Raw genomic sequence first — 19,998 nt, forward strand, 5'->3', positions numbered from 1 at the left:
TAAGAGTTTTATCTATTTTTTACAGAAAAAGAGTTGACAATGGGCTGTTTATTACACTAGTCCCCAAAGTTTTATAATAACCTTTTTTTTAAACGTTGGCTTAACAACTTTGGGAATTTTTAATGAATTTTGTTTGGTTGGTTTATTAAGTTGAGTGTCCAAACGTTTCAACCACTAATTTTATCCCTTTAGATCCCTGTGTTAAAAATACATTCATTGCAGCTAATTGGGAAGATTTATATAAATAAAGTATGTAATGAACACTCTAGTGTTGGGATATTTTATATATGGAACAATTCTTCATAAAAGACCGTAAATCAAGAATTATCAACAACAAAAAATACAAAATTTAAAGAGTAAATGCAGTTTTTATTTTAGAAAATCAATAATTAGAAAGATTTTTATGTTAAAAATCATTTATTTGAAAATTCTAGAAAGTAAAAATCTAAAAGCGTTTTTAATTAAACTACGTATAGTCATTTGCAGCATTACCGACAGACTGACGTACCAGGCAAGTTATAGTCTGGAAGTTTATTAGGAATAGGAATCATACTGAAAATATTTTCATACTAAATGGAGTTTTGTGTTGATTTAATTACAGTATATACTACAGTATGACTACAGACTGTGACAGACAGACAGGCGGACGGGCATGATACATACAATATCAGCACTGTTATCAGTTTTTTTTTTAACTAATTAGCAACACGTACTCACGTTTCTTTCTTATCTCTAAGCCACGCTCATTCATTATATTTTTTTCTATGTATTGGGGGCAAAGGCAACTAAATAGTTTTTACATTTTCCACATAGAATATAATCACCACAAAACAAGTTGGCCTGTCTGTATATCAATTTAGTAAGGTGTTTCATTTATCAAAGTTGGAGGCTGTGTATGTATTTATCGTCCATTGTCTTATTCTGTTCAATAGCAGAACCCTCAACAACAAAGTATAATATATAAAATGTATATAAATATTCACACAGAGAAGAGACAATCCTTTTATAAAACTAGCAGGATGTCTATCTATATGCCTGTACCGAAGGATCCTATAAACCCCTTAACCGATATGTTTCTTCTTTTTCATTAAACAACCACCTTCACGAACGCGATCGCCCCTGAAAAAAAAAATACTTTACACTTTTTTTAAAACTAAAATTGCAAAAGGGTTAGGGTTGACTTCCCCCCTCACCACAAGTGCCCTCGAGGTCTCTAAGGGCGTAGCATTCAGTTAACTTTCAATTAGTGTTCCTTCCAGGTTTTTTACTATTGGTGGCTTAAAATGGTTTTGATAAATAGTTGTAAGAAAACAATAGAGAATTTTTTTTTAAAATTAAATTTTCCCAAAGGAATAACTCCTGTTGTCATAATTGGGTTGAATTATTCATCCATTGTGATATCCTTGTTTAATATCTGACTTTTATTGTAAACATATTCTACATTATTAATGTTTACCCACCCTCCCTCTTCTCTTATCTTTATAACTTGTTTGTATCTATCTATCAATATCTCTAAATGTCTGCCTATCTATCCATCTATCTGTCTATCTATCAATTTGTCTGTCTGTTTGTCTATCCATCTGTCTATTTATCTTACTATCAAATATTTAAATATGTCTATTTATCTGTTTATATGTCTGTCTGTCTGTTTATCTATCTGTCTCTTTTTTATTTGTCTATCTATTTAAATATTTGTCTTTTTGCATGTCTCTCTTGTCGGTCTGTCTGTGTGTTTGTTTCTCTGTCTGTCTGTATGTTTCTTGAACCTTTAACCTTCCTATATTTATTATCATTGGGTATGAAATATTGATAGAAAAAACAAGGGTGACTTCATCCAGAAAAGATTAAAAATAAGATGGTAAAACAAACGAGAATTAACACAAGTAGAGCGCCAGGACTTATGTATAATTACATATTAACATTTTTAAGACTTATTAATAGAGATGTTACGCTTATGGCATTGTACCTTGTTGTATTAGAAATCATTCCAGATGAATAGGATAATTATATCACATAAAAAAGTAAATAGACGTACAGACTTTCTGGAAACTATTTATAATCTCGCAAGATCTAACCCTAATTATAGAAAAGATTCGCTTTTTATATATATTTTATACTAACAGCTTTTATGTGACTTTCAATTCTAGTTTTAAAATAAACTATTTCTCTTTGGAGGGGAAAGATACCCTCCCATAAAATCAATTAAATATAAGAAGCCTCACTGCAAAGAAGAGCACCCCCTCCCCCCTGACTAGGCTTAAATGCAAATTATTGATTGGCTTTGAATCTTGTATGCGTTATTGACAAATCAACAACATACATTCAACTATCTATGCATGCCTTGATAACACGTCATTCCATGACTTGATTAAGATTGTTATTGTTTATTTTAAATTTTAACAATAATTCTATTAATATAGATGTATAACCAGACAACTAACTGGATACCCCTGTTGGGAGCCTTTTTTGTTTGCTAGCAAATTACTTTCTTCCCTTTTGTAGCGACTTGGCTGTGTTAATATCCTAACGCTATTGGTTGATTTTCAAAGACCCAATCAAAAGTCAGCACAGGGTCCTTAGGGGTGGAGACAAACAGTTATTTAAACCTTCCACCTCTATTGTTATACTCTAAACTTTTTAAATATTCCAATATTAAATCGGTAAAAAAACATTTAATATTGTTACGAAGCAATGAAAAATCATAGTTGGACAAATTAATTTATTATTAGGCATTAAGTTAAATAGTAGACAAAAATGTATGTTTTTAATTTGAAGTTTGATTTCTAGGATCACTTTTTTTGGTCAAAAGATTTCTTTTAAATGTTTAATTTTAACAAACATCTTATTTTTTTAAGGATTGGTGTGCTAATAAAAAAGTTATATTGGGTTTGCTGTACTTCTTTCCTTTTAATAGATAACAATGAAGGGTACATAACAAAACTTGTATATAATCAAACTAGGTGTACTACAAAGAATAATAGTTATTATTGCATGATATTTTAGACAGGTTTCCGCGATTGTTAAAATGTAAAATCATAAGATTAAAACCAGTTATGTTAGCTCTGAGAATGCCTTGGCTAACAAAACTGGTATTAATTTTATGTTTTTTATTTTATTATTCGTAGAACATTGGCTGTAATACGATGCTATACATGACTTTTCAGTATGGCTGAGAACTGGTTCTAATCCAGCGGATATTAATCGGTTTCGAAGTCATACTAGGTTTTTTAGAAATAACTAATGCAGCAATGTTTTTAAAAGCGTAGCTTTTCTATGATTAGAGTCGGTCCGTCCGTCCGTCCGTAACGGATAGCTTTTTTTCGTTAATTTAGGCATGTTAGAATTGTCCTATCGATTTTAAACTTTGCATGGTGATTCCTGCAGTAGTTAGGTACGATTTAGAAAGCGTAGCAACTCTATAATCATTACCAAAATGTCAGTACGTCCATTTTAAACGTGTTGATTTTTTTACTTTTTTAACAACAAATTTTTATATGATCTAATTATCCGATTGATCTGGTTTTTTGTATACTGATTCCTGGGACAACAAAGTACAATATTATAAGCGAAGCAACTCTATAATTAAGTCCTAAAATGTAAGTGTGTCCATAAACATTATTCTGTATCAAGCAGTTTTTCAACAAATTTACTTACAATTTTCCATCGACTCTCATACATTTATATTCTGATTATTCAGTTCTGACACTATACAAGTGTTAATGTCCGTTTGTCCTACCGTTTCAGCGCTTCGCTTTAATGGATGTTGTCATCCTTGTTTTTCTGTGACTTAAAATTTCGATAACTACTCTACTGAATGAGTTCTCCATTTTGGGGAAGATTCACATTGGTCCCGTTATAATTTCATCTTTTTGTATTAAATTCTTTAGCTTTTAGGTTTATTGCTATTATCTTCTCTTGCCATATCCCTTTAAATACACAGCACTTAATTTAAAAAGCTAATCTTTTTTGGAACAATCTGTATGGTTTATGTGGTTTTGTGGCCTTTTCCTAGTATATATAAAAGCACAATTATCTATAATAGTAATAATATCGGAAAAGACTTATTATTTATTAGAAATGAGAATAGTTATTTATTGCATCATATTAAAAACAGTTTTTCGCGGATATTAAAATGAAGAATTATAAGATTAAAACGACTTTTGTTAGCCCTGAATTGCCAAAAGCCCAGGGTACCAAAAATCTGGCAATGATTTTGAATTTTTTTGTATATTTAACTAAATAAATCTAAATTTTTACACGGAGTACTAAAAAGATTAGCATTAATATTAATGGATGTTTTCATTGGAGGATTTTTTTCTCAATGTATTTGAAAAAATTCCATAAGAACATTGAAAAACTACATTTTAAACCTAATATTCATGTTTATGAATAAAAATTCCTAGTCCATATAAGCATTGAAATCTAAAAACATTGAAAAAATTAATTTTGGAATCGGAATAAAACATTCTAGATAACATAATGTTAATATTTCCTCTAATAAAAAACATTGATAATGTTAAACCCTCAGTTAAAAAAAAAATTTCATCACACAACAAGAGAGGTATTCATGGAAAATAAAGCATTACATGCATATAGTTACAGACATAGTGAGGGAGGGGAAGATTTATAAAACACGGTTTGAGTGTTAAGAAAATTTGTATCTTTTAAATATTTTAATACAAAGGTCAGGAATAACATCAGGGACGTGCAATAGAATAATCAAGGGTGGTTTAACTGACCCTCCCCCCCTTGAAGAAAATAAGATAGTTATAATTTGTGTACAACCCGCTAATTAAACATCTAAAACAGCCCCCCACCCCTCCCCCAAACTTACACCTGAATTATTTTAACTACCACACCTTCTATTGTTGTATACACCAACCCACCACCCCCGCCCCCGTTGTCAAAACTACATCTTTAATTTATTAATCTCCGCTCCCCTTCCCCTCTTTGTAACAAAATCCTGTGCACGCACCTAAACCAAATACTCTTCAAATAACAAATAATCGTTGCTGCTATTGTTGGTAAAATATGTTTATTCAACAAATGTTAATTTTCGCTTCAAAACATTTCCTATTTATAGATCTTACAAGAATAAAGGGAAAATTTTAAATGTTATTATAAAAAAAAAGAATAACAGTAAAGTATTATGCGAATTATGCTTTATATTGTTTAAATTAAATGGTAAAGATGTACTTATTTTGAATTAATTGTATCATATAGAATATTTTAGAACGTCAAAAGTACGAACGTACGGATAAAACATAGTTATAGAGTTGATATGATGATGTAGCTGTCGTTCCTACTCTATTGTCACAAACCTATTTCATTGTTGATTTTCAATAATAAATTTCGTGGATTTTTCAAAAAGAAATGGAAGATTTTTCGGATCATTGAAAGAAAACGAAGTAACGGGTTTCGTCATATTTTCACAGTAACTTTTCTAGGTCATTTTAGGTTATGATAGGTTAGGTAAATGTTAATGACAATTGAGCCCCCCACAAGGGCTAGAAATAGGAGAAAAGCTACTGTGAACATACGATAAAACCCGCTACTTTGTTTTCTTTCCATGATATGATTTTTCATCTTTTTGTCAATATCCATACTTTTATCTCTGATGATGAAAAATAATATAATTCTCTTCACCTTGTAGTACGTTGGAATTTTCCTTATAGCAAATAACATTACTTCTATTCTATTTGATACAAATAACAAAGTTACCTCTTTTTATTTGATTTCATTTCTTAAGCTTGGCAGAATAAAAACACTATTTTGTTATGCTTTTGTTTATTGTCATTTGTAGGACTCTATAACCTTCAAAACTAGTAAATTTACAAAGTATCTCAACAATCAGCCAAGTGACGCCAAGTGACGCCAAGTGACGCCAAGTGAGGGATTATCGATCTAGGGGGTTTCTTTACCACTTCTCCTCTCATCTCTTTCATTTTTGTGACGTTTCATGGCTGATTTTTGAGATACTTGTTACCTAAGATTAGGGTCTCCAAAATATTTGTCTGTTCGTCACACATTTTGAAATTTTACATATCTTAGCCAATTTTTTTCTACCAAAGTAGTAGGATATATGTGTATCTGTTTATAACAAACTTTGCATAACTTTTTTTTAGGTTAAAAGCACTAACAAAATATTTGCAAGGCGTTATATGCCATCTGCCTAAGTTGTAGAAGCCATTTCTATCTGCATGTCTATTTGAAATTTTGCGAATCTTGGCAATTTTTCATTGGATTTTCATTATTTGTCCTTATAATATTAAAAAATCATTCCAGTGCATTCCATGGAGTTTTAAGTTTTCTTGTTTAAAGCCCACCCTTATAATACTTTGTATAAAGGAATCTCAGGGGAGGGGGGGAGGGGACATTGGGCTGTTTACACTAGTCCCCACTAGTTTTATAATAACGTTTTCTTATTCGTTGACTCAACAACTTTCGGGACTTTGATGAATTTTGATTGGTTGATTCATAAAGTTCGGTGTCAATATGTTTGACCACTAATTGTAATCTACAGAAGGGGTAATTTTGTGTATTATCATTTGGGATGTACATTAAATTATCGGTCATGGTATTATCCCTTTAGACCCCTGAAGAAATGTGCTGGTGTTTATAAATAATTAATGATATGAAGAATGAGTAGATGTATACACAACACTGTGTTCTCATAATATCACCAACAAAACTTAATAAGTAGAATATTAATACACTAGCGGCTACGCCCCCTAGAGGCCTCTAGGGGCACTTGCGGAGGGTAGAGTCGAATTTGATAACCCAATTTTTCATTTTAGATTTATTTTTTGTTTTAAAAAAATTTATTTTTTTTTTCTCTATTTTTCAACCCCCCAAAAAAAGAGTTACAAACCTTCCCGGGACCTATGAGAAGCTACCCTGTTAAGGAGAACCCGATCGGTTCAGCGGTTTGCGAGATCTTTCGCCACAATACACAAACACACAGACAGACAAACATCCTGTTACTTTAGTATACGGATAAGTCTAAACAAAACTAAAAGTAAAATTGTTGCAAAATTTCTTAAATACAGGATACTGTTTAAGGAAATACTTTTTAGTACTTGATAATAGAGATGCTTCGCTTATAACATTGTACCTTGTTGAAATAGGAATCATATTCCAAAAATCAGATTCAAAGTTTGTAATTGATGGTACAATTCTAACCTGTTTAAATTAAGTAAATTAGATTTTGATATTTAATATTCAATTAGAATATATTTTTTCTGTTTTGTTGAAACTTTTTTGATGCAACAATTGAAAACACACACACACACACCACGCCCACACTCATATCAAGCCCACACACCACGCACACACACACACACACATACCAGCCCACATAAGAATCTTGCATAAGGATAAGCCAATTTTCATTTATATAGCTATTCAAGAAATATTATCTAAATCATAATATTGTGATTTTGACTCCTTGCAAATAGAAAATACATTGGTCTTGAACTTTAAACATTTAAAGAATGGAGAATAAGTGTTTTTTTGTGTTTTCTGCCAGGCAAAAGTAAGCAATAGCTTTCCCACAAAGTGTCTTTCGAGCACTTAACCCCCACCCTCCTTGCGTGGCTCTATACCAGTACCCAGTACCCATTATAATCTTACAAGATACCCTTTTTGTCGTATTTCTTCTCCGTGACTATTTCCCAAACTCACACGCACACACACAAACACATAACAACACATAAACACACACATACACTCACCCACCCACACACACACATACACACACCCCCACATAAACTCACTTACCCACACACACACACAATTACATACACACACGCACACCTACACCCACATAAAATACACAAACACATTCACACCACAAACACACACACACAACAACAAACACATAAGCACAAGCACACACACACACACACACACACACACAAACTGCAAAGACAAACAAGCATAAGATTGTAAATTTATTCCGAACGCATTCCAAAACAAGTGTAAACTATAAACTTAATATTTACAAGTTTTGCTGAAACTTTATTAATACAAATTCTTATAAAACAAGCTTAAAGAAAGATTGTTACTTTCAGAGTGGATATTGATATAAAGCATAAGAACTAAAAAAATCAGCTACCAAAAGCATAATTTTACACACAATAATTGGAGAAGTATATATTCATCTTTTGTTGTGCTATCCTTGTTTCATAAAAAGTATTGTTAAAGTTTCTCTCTATACATATTATTTTCTTATTTAACATCAGTTAGAATTTAGCATAGCATTTGATACATAGAAAAATTGTACATCCATATTTTGCAAAATTGCGTATATGCAAAATACGGTATAATGAGATACTTAGACTTTTAGGACTTATTTATCAAGATACTCCGCTTATAAAATTGTACCTTGAAATCTTAGGAATCATTATTCTAAAAACCGTACTCTTTCTAAATAATTCCTGTATATTTTAAATCGGTAGAACAATTTATAAATACGTAAATAAGCGAAAATAGCTATCCGTTAACGACGGACGGACGGACCGATCCTAATTGTAAGTAAAGCTTTAATTGAATTAATCTACACAATATACAATTAAATATAAAAATTGTATCTGTAACTTTATTTATTAAAAATAATCTTAATATTTGGTTATTTTCTTTATATATTTGTAGAAGAGGTCAAATAAATTATTCATAATAGACTATTTTTAGACGATAAAAGAAACAAATATAAACAAGGATGAAAACATTATTAAATAGCAAAGCACAAGAAAATTATGGTTGGGAAAACGAACAAGGTGATCTAAAGAGCAGATGTGTCAATCTAGAATAAAATTATTTTTAAACAATCACGAAACCTTTCTTGTGTATTTATATTTTTTTATTAATATTTTGTAACATGACTGACAGACAGACGGACAAACGGAAAAACAAATATAATTATAGAGTAGCTTCGCTACTAATACACTTATTTTGTACAAATAAAATAGAAACAAATATGACAACAACCAAAAGCTGCGAAGCAATAAAAAAATAAAAGTAATATTCTTATAAAAAGAAAAAAATACTTAGTTGAGGAGTTGATTTTTACAGCAGGCGTGTCACCCCCCCCCCCCCTTGGACCTCCCAAGAAGTTATCTCAAATCCTTGGTATGATCAAAATGAATACTCCCTAAAATGCTAAACCCAAGTCCTTCGGTTAACAAAATTCTTAGCTTTAGAAAAGACAGACATTATTTTTCTTTGTATTATTATATATTATGCGTTTGTACTCTGATGAAAAAGTTTTTATGATGAAAGAGTTAGTATTTACTTCAGACAATTCAAGGGTAACAATATCTCTACATCAAAACTTTTTATGGTTTCCTTCAAATTTCTTAGTCGACCACATGACACAACTCCCATTGCTTTGAATTAAATTGAAAAAATACGGAAGTTGTAGTTTTTCGTGCTTCAGGCGAGGTTAGGTTTGATTTTATTGGTTGAAAGTTAAGGGCACAACAGGTATAGTCCCTGCAAGGTTTAGGCTTAGAAGATTTCTAAAAGTTTTAAATTTGAAGGGAAATGATTAGTTCTTCATCCATTGTTCTATCCCTGGTACCTGTTTATAATTCCTTTTATAAAAAATTACATTATACAATACAAATGACCAATACACAGACTGAATTACCAATGACAGGCCAGTAATCTTTTTAATTGACTAATTATAGGCACTATCAAAAGCTACCTATCCATGTATTCATATGAGAGAGAAAAACTTTTCAAAATTAATTTTTTTTATTATTGTTTCTAGGATCAGCCGCACAGAAGATCCAAAGTGAACATACGAGAGTTAGAAATCCCCCTGTCCTCCCGGCTACTAACCACACCCTCCCCCAACACCATGCTAACCACGCCCTCGCCCCGCCTCCCCATCCTATTAACCCCCTCACCCCGACCCGTCTTCACTCCCTCGTCTCTGCGCCCCCACTCCACCTCCCCGCACCTGTGTCGACCGCCGTCCCCGCCCACCGCAGAGGGGCTGCTCCGCCCGCCCCCAAGTGTTTCCTACAATATTGCTCAAATAGATTTTAATAGGTAAACAAATTTCTTTTATTAGCGAAGCTATTCTATAATTCTTTGTCTACAGAAGATGTAGATTTTCTCTGCTGATGTTAAAGATAGACGGCTAAAGCTTACCGATACCAATGAGCATCCAGTATATAATTTACATGTCGGGCATGCCTCAAAAGACAAAAATCTCATAATGGCCTAACTTTTGCTCTTTGTTATGTTTTCTTAATATCGATTATATGTCAACGTTAATCCTTTTAAATATTAATGCTGTTTGGTCAACATGATAACTATTACAATTTCTATAGATATATTTTCAAAGTAAGAAAAAATTACGATGTAAAAAATTATATAAAAATAAACTAAAAAAATTAATGATATTTTCCATCAAAATTGCAAAGTCATAATTTTCAACTAAAATTATTATGAAAAATATGACTTGTAATGTTTTCTTTCTGAGTGATAATAATTTGGGAAATCAACAGGGAAGGAGGGACCAATGACTTAGAATTTAATCTCATTAGCTCGCTAAAAAAACTTTTTTTCGTGCAAATGGATTTATTATTAATTAGATCTTACACCAGATTATTTTGTATTGTATTCTAATAAAGTGAAACTTGTAGCGGGCTTATACCCTAGTACTAAGTATAAATCATTTCATATGAGAGATTAATGTAACGTCTATTGCCCTATACCTGCATTTCACCATGGAGAGAGGAGACATTGGACTATTTATCACAGTAGTCCCCAGAGCTTTATAGTAAGGTTTTCTTAACATCTTAGGAAACTTCTTCTAAATTTTGATTGGTTGGTTCATTAATTAAGTTTGGTTTCCAAACGTGTCAACCACTAATTGTAATCTTCATCATGTATCAGATCAGTGGACGTACATAATTGGGACGTACATCAATTTATCGTCCATTGTCTTATCCCATTAGATCTGGGATCTCAGTGTGATGATGATTTGAAAAATCAAATTTGTTTTCATGTTATGAATTCTAGAAATTCTATTGTGTGTGTTCATTTACGCTAGTCGCAGATCTACACTACATAGTGTCGACCTTAATAACCAAAAAAATGCAAAAATATAGGATAATTAATAATTTTATCATACAAAAAAATGTTGCCAAAAAAGGTAAAAAATCAGCATGTATTAAATGGATGTACTGACTTTCTGGTAATGATTTTTGCTACGCTTCCTAAATCGTAACTGTTTGGCTACGTTAAACATAAGTTCTATTAGTTACGTACGGTAGGACTTACGAATGTATGATCCGGTCCTAATTAAAATGCTTTGTCTCAAAAAAAATTGATAGCCATTAGATTAGAAGGCGTGTTTAATGATGAAAGTATAACAGAGGGAAAGAAAACGTTTATGCTGTTGTAATAATTCGAAATTTTGATGATTTGAAAATGTTATACACATGGCAAAAGTGAAGGCACACCAAAATTTTCTAGTTTTGAAAGTTTGATTAAAATTCCTCAGGCTCACTTCTGCGACTCTGATGATAACTAATAATTTCAAACAAGATGAATGAGAGGGAGGGGACATTGGGCTGTTCATTACACTAGTCCCCAAAGTTTTATAACAACATTTTCTTATTCGTTGGCTTAACAGCTTTGAGGACTTTTACTGAATTTTAATTGGTTGTTTAATCATTATGTCAAGTGTCCAAACGTATTCTACGGGCGGATGGATAGAAAAAGTAATTCATAGAGTAGATTCGCTATCATTATATATCCTCTATATGATTTCATTTCATTACACGGGTGCACCCTCAGATGTAAAAACTTTATTTTAGTGTTTGGCCAAAATGACTTAGCAATTGTATCTGTAAGTACATCTAATAACACCCTGTGCTATTTTTAAAATCCTAGAAAATTTTTTTTGCAGGAAAATTGCATAAATTCGCAACCTTTTTTAGCAACACTACTTAACTCGAGTTTTAAAACTTTTTATATAAAATCCTTTTTACAAAAAATATCAATAATTACTTAAAATTAAACCTGAAAGAAAAAAAATCTCATTACACGTGTTAATTTTCATGTTTTAGGTGTTTTTTTGAGGAAAGTATAACTTCCACATTTTTGACAATAATATATTTTTTTAACATTTCAAAGTAAAATATGATAAAACTTAAACGATTTTTCTTGAATTATCAGTTGAAAATTTCATCAAACATGCAATTTAAGTGATGAAAATTCAATAAAATCATTTTTTGAATGTTTAGAATTACCAATTTTCTACATTTAAAACAAAATGTTAACAAAATTTAAAAACATTCTAATATATAACTTTAAAAATCAATAACATTTTATAAAATGATGTTTTAAAAAATAAATCATTAAAAGGTATTAAAATGCATTTTAAGTTGCTTAAAGTTAAAACGAGAATATCTTTTTACACTTTATTCTTTGTAATAGAGATTAATCGTCATTTGCTGAAAATGAAACATTTAATGAACTAATTGAATCTTTTTGTGACCATATTTAAAATTTATAATTTTTACACTAAGGTGTTTTTTAATAAAAATTTTTGTTAATTTCTGTTTTGCGACAAAAAAAGAAAGGGACTTTTTTACTATTTCTAGGTTATCTTATGCAATTTAAACTATATAATATAAAATAAATTTTAATTTTCTTTCTTTTGAGCCACAAAACACTGTAAAATGTAACATACAGGGTGCGTCACATAAATCGGGACATTTTTTAAACGGCCATAGCGCGAAAACTACGTGACTAATCAGGACGTTTGACCCCACTATAGAAAGCTTAGCACAAAAAAAATCTTTGGACGAAGATGGACGTCTACACCGAGCTGGACGCGTATATGTTCAACAAGGCAGATTCCAAATGCGCCGGTAGTTAAGTGCGCTAAATCACAAAACGTAGGGTCCGACAGGGAAGGAGTTGGAATCTTGACCCCAAATTTTGTGGGTGTCTTAGGCTCATTGAGACACACATTTTGCCGTGTTTAAATCCATTTTAGCTCAATCCTAGCCGAAATGAGGTTGATTTTTCAAGATTTTGAGCCTTAAGAAATCACAAACAGTAGGGCCCAACAGGGAAGGAGTTGGAAATTTGACACAAAATTTTTTGTGTGTCTTAAGCTTATCGAGACACGCATTTTGAGTACTTAAAGTCCACTGTAGCTAAATCCTAGCCCAAATGAGAGCAAAAACATGGATTTTGTCAATTTTGCGGTTACTCATGATCCTAAGGAAATGTGGCCTCCCAGTAGCCCGATCTTAATTCAATGGACTTTTGGGCCTAGGGCTACTTTGAAGCATGCACCAATAGACATGCCCATACCACAAAGACCTCCCTCATTGCCACTATCAAGGAGAACTACGCCAGCTTGGACAGGTACATTTTAAAAGAGTTAGAAAAGAGAGAATTTGCTGTGTATACTGTTGAAAGACTTTTAAAAATGTAAATTACAAAGCAATCCTAAAAGATCGGGTCGTAGGCGAGTCTTAGTTGTGGGTTTTCTGATAGCAAATATTGCGTTATTGGTATACAATGTAAAAAAAAACAACATTTTAAAGAAATTCTTTAAATAAAACCCAACGTGTATTGACAGTACAATCATCTTAATGCTAGCAGACATATGTTTATCAACATTTGCCGAAAACTATTTCCACAAGAAAAATTATTCAGGTTTCTACTTTATAATTTTAAATATTTTTTTCTGATAAAATGTTTGACATATATCGTATAATCATTTACCAAAAGAAATATTTTGATAATTTAGATTTCAGAGAAGATGAATCCCTTCAAAAAACTAAGACGACATTTTGCATCATCTGCTATGACATTTTAGAAAAAATATAAAAAAAAACAAAATTTAGTATGAAACTATTTTTATCGATTTTTCTGAAGGTATTATTGTATTCTGTGGGTTTGTTATTACCATTTACTTATATCGAAAGTGCCAAACATTGTACCCTAACTTATTCATTTAATAAAAAACTAACCGTGATTAGAATTTTGTGGGAGAGTAAAAAGAAATTCCATAGTTGAATTGAAACACACAAACATTATTCTTATATGAAACATAATAATAAAATGTTGTTATTGTTATCCTTATATAAAAGTAACAGGATTTCTACTGTCTGTGTGTCTGTCTGTCTGTCTGTGTGTCTGTCTGTCTGTGTTTCTGTCTGTCTGTGTGTAACGTTGGCTATCGCTATCCACTGAACCGAAATCTTTATCCTTTACATGGAGGCTTTTCATAAGTCATAACTGTGAATGTTTAAAACTATTTTGTGGGAGGATACCGTTCCCCACCCTTCCAAGAAAAATAGCCCCCTAGCAAAAAAACCGTCCCCCCTCCTCAATATACACTGGGATATTTTTGGGCTATTTTATTTCAGAATGGTTTTATGCTATTTATCTGCTCCCATTTCAAAAAATGGCCCTAGATGCTAGGAGCGCAACCACTAGTAGACATTTGTAGGTGGAAGAAAGAGAAATTCTGCAATTGAATGAGCAAATCTAAAACCACATCAAAATATTATTTAGAGTACAAACATGATTTTGTGAAAATCATAAGATTGAGAGCAAAAAGATCAATCATAAAAAAAGATGGAAAAAAGTAAAATGACTAATTTTTGGAAGAAACATGGTCTGTACTGGTCCCCAACACTTAAAACACATTCTTTAATCTTTTTTACACAAATCAGAAGTGTCCAAAGTTTAAGAAGGAGGGGGGTGGTTAATGCAACCATCTCGTAATCAATGAGTAAATGGCACTTGGGGGGGTAATGCAACCATCTCGTAATCAATGAGTAAATGGCACTTTGAATTCGAATTTTAATCAGTTGATTGGGTGTTATCTACTTTTATACTTGATTATTAAAACTACCACATAAAATAATATTAGATGTTCTTTTTAAATATTTCTTTATACTTTCAGACATGAGGTATCTCGAATGTTAACTCCAGATTCAACACATCCACGTACACCGTTGTCACCATGCTCAATTAGGTATACATTATCTAACTATCTATCTATCTATCTATCTACCTATCTACCTATCTTTCTATCTTTTTATCTATCTATATATCTATCTATCTATCTATCTATCTATCTATCTATCTATCTATCTATCTATCTATCTATCTATCTATCTATCTATCTATCTATCTATCTATCTATCTATCTATCTATCTATCTATCTATCTATCTATATATCTATCTATCTATCTATCTATCTATCTATCTATCTATCTATCTATCTATCTATCTATCTATCTATCTATCTATCTATCTATCTATCTATCTATCTATCTATCTATCTATCTATCTATCTATCTATCTATCTATCTATCTATCTATCTATCTATCTATCTATCTATCTATCTATCTATATATCTATCTATCTATCTATCTATCTATCTATCTATCTATCTATCTATCTATCTATCTATCTATCTATCTATCTATCTATCTATCTATCTATCTATCTATCTATCTATCTATCTATCTATCTATCTATCTATCTATCTATCTATCTATCTATCCAAGTATATTAAAAGTATTAGATAAAATGTTGTAAACTTATTTGTAAAGTTTGTTAATTAAACTCTAGAAAATCATGTTGCTGCTTTTTTCTTTATTTTCTTGGCAGGGAAAATCATGGATTTTTCAAGTGGGGGCTTCTTAACCCCCCCCCCCCCACAAATGAATTATTACCATTATTCTCTGAAGGGACTTTGTCAATGCCCTGCACTGGGTCAAAACCATTTGTGCCAATAATAAATTAGTAATGAGCACAAAAACATACATCCCACTACTTTATTAATAAAAGGGGGAGGGGAGGGGGTGAATTATTAATATCAGAATAAATTATTTTGCCTCCTTTTTCTTTACAACAATCTTTTATGTTTTACGCTGAAGTATCTGTCTGTCTGGGTTTTTTTACAAATAAATATTCTTTTTATTTACATACACAAAATATTATTTGCTTATTTTAAATAGATTTGTAGGTACACCGACAAACCTCCTAAAGGGACAAACGTCCTAATGCGACAAACGTCCTAAACCTCATAATGCGACATACATCCTAATGCGACAAACCTACTAAACGACATACCCCCTAATGCGACAAACCACCTATAGGGACAAACATCCTAATACGACATTTCTTAAGTAAAACGTCCTAAAATTTTTCAAAAGTTATTAAATAAAAAAAATCTTCCAAATTTAAGGACAAAATCCACCACTGCTGTTAAAAAAAGTTGAACTATAAAATCCAATATGGCGATAAAACACACAGGGACGAAATTCAAAACCGAAATTTCTTTCTTGAATAACTTTGTCCACAGGGTGAAATTTAAAAATCCGTCCGACAGTTGTCCCAAAGTCTGTGTTGGCTACCCAACGGCATGGTTTCGGACCCGATACAACCTTGCATTAAAAATATCGACCCTTATCTCACACTTAATGAATGTGATATCACTTGAAAAGTTTTTAGGGGGTTTTACTTAAGAGATGTCGCATTAGGAGGTTTGTCGTTTAGGAGGTTTGTCGCTTAGGACGTTTGTCGTTTAGGAGGTTTGTCGGATTAGGATGTTTGTCGCATTAGGACGTTTGTCGTAGTAGGACGTTTGTCGGTGTACCGATTTGTATATTTGTATTATCTTTATCTGATTTATACTTTCTGTTCGTTTATATTTTATTCACCTCTTAAATGTAAAGTTAAAAAATACATTTTTACAAGTATGACAACATCCATAAGTAGCAAATCACTAGAAATATGAAAAATATGATTTAAATTGCAGATGTTTAGCTAACATAGAAAGAAAGTGAGATGTTAATTGCAAAATAAAATCATGAAAACTTTTATGAAAATAGGAATCTTTGTCTTTTGAAGTAAAACGGACCAAGTAAATACTGGATGTACACAGGGAATCTATACAAAAATTCCAGAAGTGGATTCTTAAAAAAAAATTGCCCCACTTAGTGGGGCAAAATTGCTTTCGTGAAAAATTCACCAAAATCACATTAAAAATCTACAAAAATTAAACAAAATCATAGAAGGGTTATGAACATAAGATTTCATTTAATTTTTGTAGATTTTTATGTGATTTTGGAGGATTTTTCACGAAATTTTTTTGCCCCACTAAGAGATTAGTGGGGCAAATTTTTTTAAGAATCCACCTCAGTTGTCTATCTTGAAGAGCAGCCGAGAAAACCACATTTTCCCAATAGCTGATGAACTGACACAGACAAAGCATCTAAATTTCTGATATGTAATATATCTTGGATGTACTGAATTTTAGTTTCCGAAAGTGTACCTAGCTTCCGCGTCCTATCTCAATATTTGCTACTAGCTAAAAATGCTTCAAACTTCCAAAAAAAATCTAAATTTGAAAAATTAAAATTTTGATTGTATAATGCATAAATCGTTTATACATTACATCGCTTTTCCTTTTGACCTGAGTAGCTGAAAATAGCGTTTGCAATAATTGGGTTATTTGCTGTACACATTTGGAAATTATTGAAGAAATAGGCAATCCATTTTCAGCACATCTCATCTTGCGTTTGTTGGGTTCAAGGCTTATTTTAAATATACACAATTATCAGGAATGGAGGGAAAAATAAACCGCAAATTTAAATTCCCCCAAAGTTGATTAACCCATTCTGCTATTTTCTTGGAATGCACAATCAGTGTTCATTGTCTAAATAAGGGATTATTTTGTTTAACTTAACTTGGCGGGCTTTCTTCATTTATCTTTTATCATATCCCTTATCACCCTGGCAATTACTGTTTTACTATTTGTATTACTCCCTATGAAACTTTATCTTCTTCATATGTGTGTGTCACTTTCATTTTAACAATAGATATGATTTAGATACATCCTCTCTAAATCAGCCAATGGGAAAACAGTGGAGGAATAATCCTGTTATATTATTAGTTAGATAATAGATAGTGTACTGAGCTGGATCTTTAAATCATTTTAGTGGTGAGCCAGATCGGGGTGAGCCGAATTTCAGCCAATCACAGCGCGGCATTTCATAAAATGCTGTGCTCTCAATGGTGGAAAGTTGGCTCACCCCGATCTGGCACAACACTAAAATGATTTAGAGATCCAGCTCTGAATTTGTTACAAAATTTAAGTTTTTTCATAATGAGTCAGCTATAAATAGTCGCATTTATGTATTATATATAAATTATTATTTTAGTCGCTATAATTTTCTTTTTACGTTTGACGGATCATGGGACCAGTTTGACCATCTAGATCTACTATATACGTATTATTTTAACAATTTGTTTCCATTTGCTGAATATAATGTTTATTTTTAGGCAACCAACGCACCTACACTATAATCCATTTTCAAACATAAGGTACAATTTTAATATTTTGTAGCACAGCTACTCTACAATTCGTTGCAGGTTTGTCTCTATTTGCTGAACCTTTTCAATGACAAATTATTCAAGTAGTTCGCTATTTTGAGTTATTTATTTGAAGTACTTTTATAATTATCTTTATTTTAATTTTAATAATATATAAATGCACTTAATTACCTACATGAACCAAAAAAAACGTGAATTCTAGAAATGTTTTTCAAAATTGAAATTAAGGGGACGGGGAGTTTTGATACCCCATTTATAAGTTTTAGTGAAGCTACCATGATCTTGTTTTAAATTTGTTTTATAATTTTAAATTTCATTTAAAAATCTCATGAATTCTTCTGAATGCTCTTATACAACTTTTGATTAACAAATTTATTTGAAAATTTGTATTGCATCAAAGCGAATGATTTTATATTTTACTTTGAATGACGAAAATTTTTCGAAGATTGTTTTTGCTTATTATTTTTTAGAAAAAGGTTTTTCTATAGAAAGAGCATGTCCGCTTACTATACCATTTGAGACCCTTACTTCATCATATAGTTTTTTTTGCTAAAGTTTTTTTTTTGCACAATTGAAATGAAAGGGGTCGGGGGAATTCAACGTCCTTCACCATATCCCCCTCCCCGGAATAGGATTAATATGTCTTCAGCTTATTGTTGCTCCGCTACTTATGCATGTAATTGTTTTTCTTCGCTTAAATATCAAGCAATTGAAATTGGTATTTTCAATTTAAATTTCTTTTGGTTCGCTTTGGTATTTTAATACAAGTTTTTTAAAGAAAAAACATCTTTGATGTAAAAATTTGTATATATAATAGGACGTATTAGAAAAACACAAGTTGCACAAAAATGTCTAATTTAACTTCAAAGCAAAAAAAGAAGAATAAACTTGAAGCTTTAAACCATGGCGCGAATCGCTAAGATTTTTGTTTTGGGTTTCAAAGGCAAAAAAATGGGTATGTTGTAGGGGAGTAAAATGTTATAATAACATATCTTTTACAATTTTTGTGGTCTTTATAAATACCTCATATGGTACATAGACACTTATTTGGGGTATTGCCAGCTAATTTTTAAATGTCTTCCAAAACGATCTGCCTGACTGACGGACAGACGGACATACAGAGTAGAATATAGAGTAACCAAATTTCAAACCCAACGCAAGAAAATTTGCATTAAACTTTGAGTAAAGCATTTAAATAAAATAAAAATAAAAACTTTTTCAAACAAAAAGGAAATTTAACAACATAAATAAATAAATACGTCTATGCTTTTTTTCAATGACGTTTTTTGTAAAAGTAGATGTAAATAATCTGCTGTAAATATTTCAATTTTGATTGACATATTTAGGTAAATAAAATTTTGAAGAATTCGCTTTTTATCTAAAAATACTCAATATGATTCAAAGTTTATTTTTAAGAAATAAAGCACGGACCCAAGGACGTCCAAGAGGGGGGGGGGGGTAAAGGGGTGATTACCCCCCCCCCCAAACGAATTTGGGGGTGCCGTAATTATATTTTTCATTTTACCAACCCCCCCCCCCCACAAAAAAAAGCTTGGACGCCCTTGCACGAACCCTTTCATCCCATTCTTTTTATTTTATAAAT

The 19,998-nt window shown here is 31.5% G+C and overlaps 1 protein-coding gene across 1 annotated transcript in view; it reads left to right on the forward strand.

Moving 5' to 3' along the window:
* Positions 1-19,998, forward strand: part of LOC145331595 (two pore potassium channel protein sup-9-like) — a 74,932-nt gene that overhangs the window by 53,710 nt on the left and 1,224 nt on the right. The window contains exons 15-17 of the mRNA XM_080176343.1: positions 9,773-10,056; positions 14,951-15,022; positions 18,345-18,386. Of these exons, the coding sequence (XP_080032469.1) occupies positions 9,773-10,056; positions 14,951-15,022; positions 18,345-18,386 (398 nt within the window). The remainder of the gene's footprint in view (positions 1-9,772; positions 10,057-14,950; positions 15,023-18,344; positions 18,387-19,998) is intronic.

The sequence above is a fragment of the Acartia tonsa genome, chromosome 11 (genome assembly GCF_053477335.1).
Source record: "Acartia tonsa isolate MP-2025a chromosome 11, ASM5347733v1, whole genome shotgun sequence".
In the NCBI taxonomy this organism is placed as follows: Eukaryota; Metazoa; Arthropoda; class Copepoda; order Calanoida; family Acartiidae; genus Acartia; species Acartia tonsa.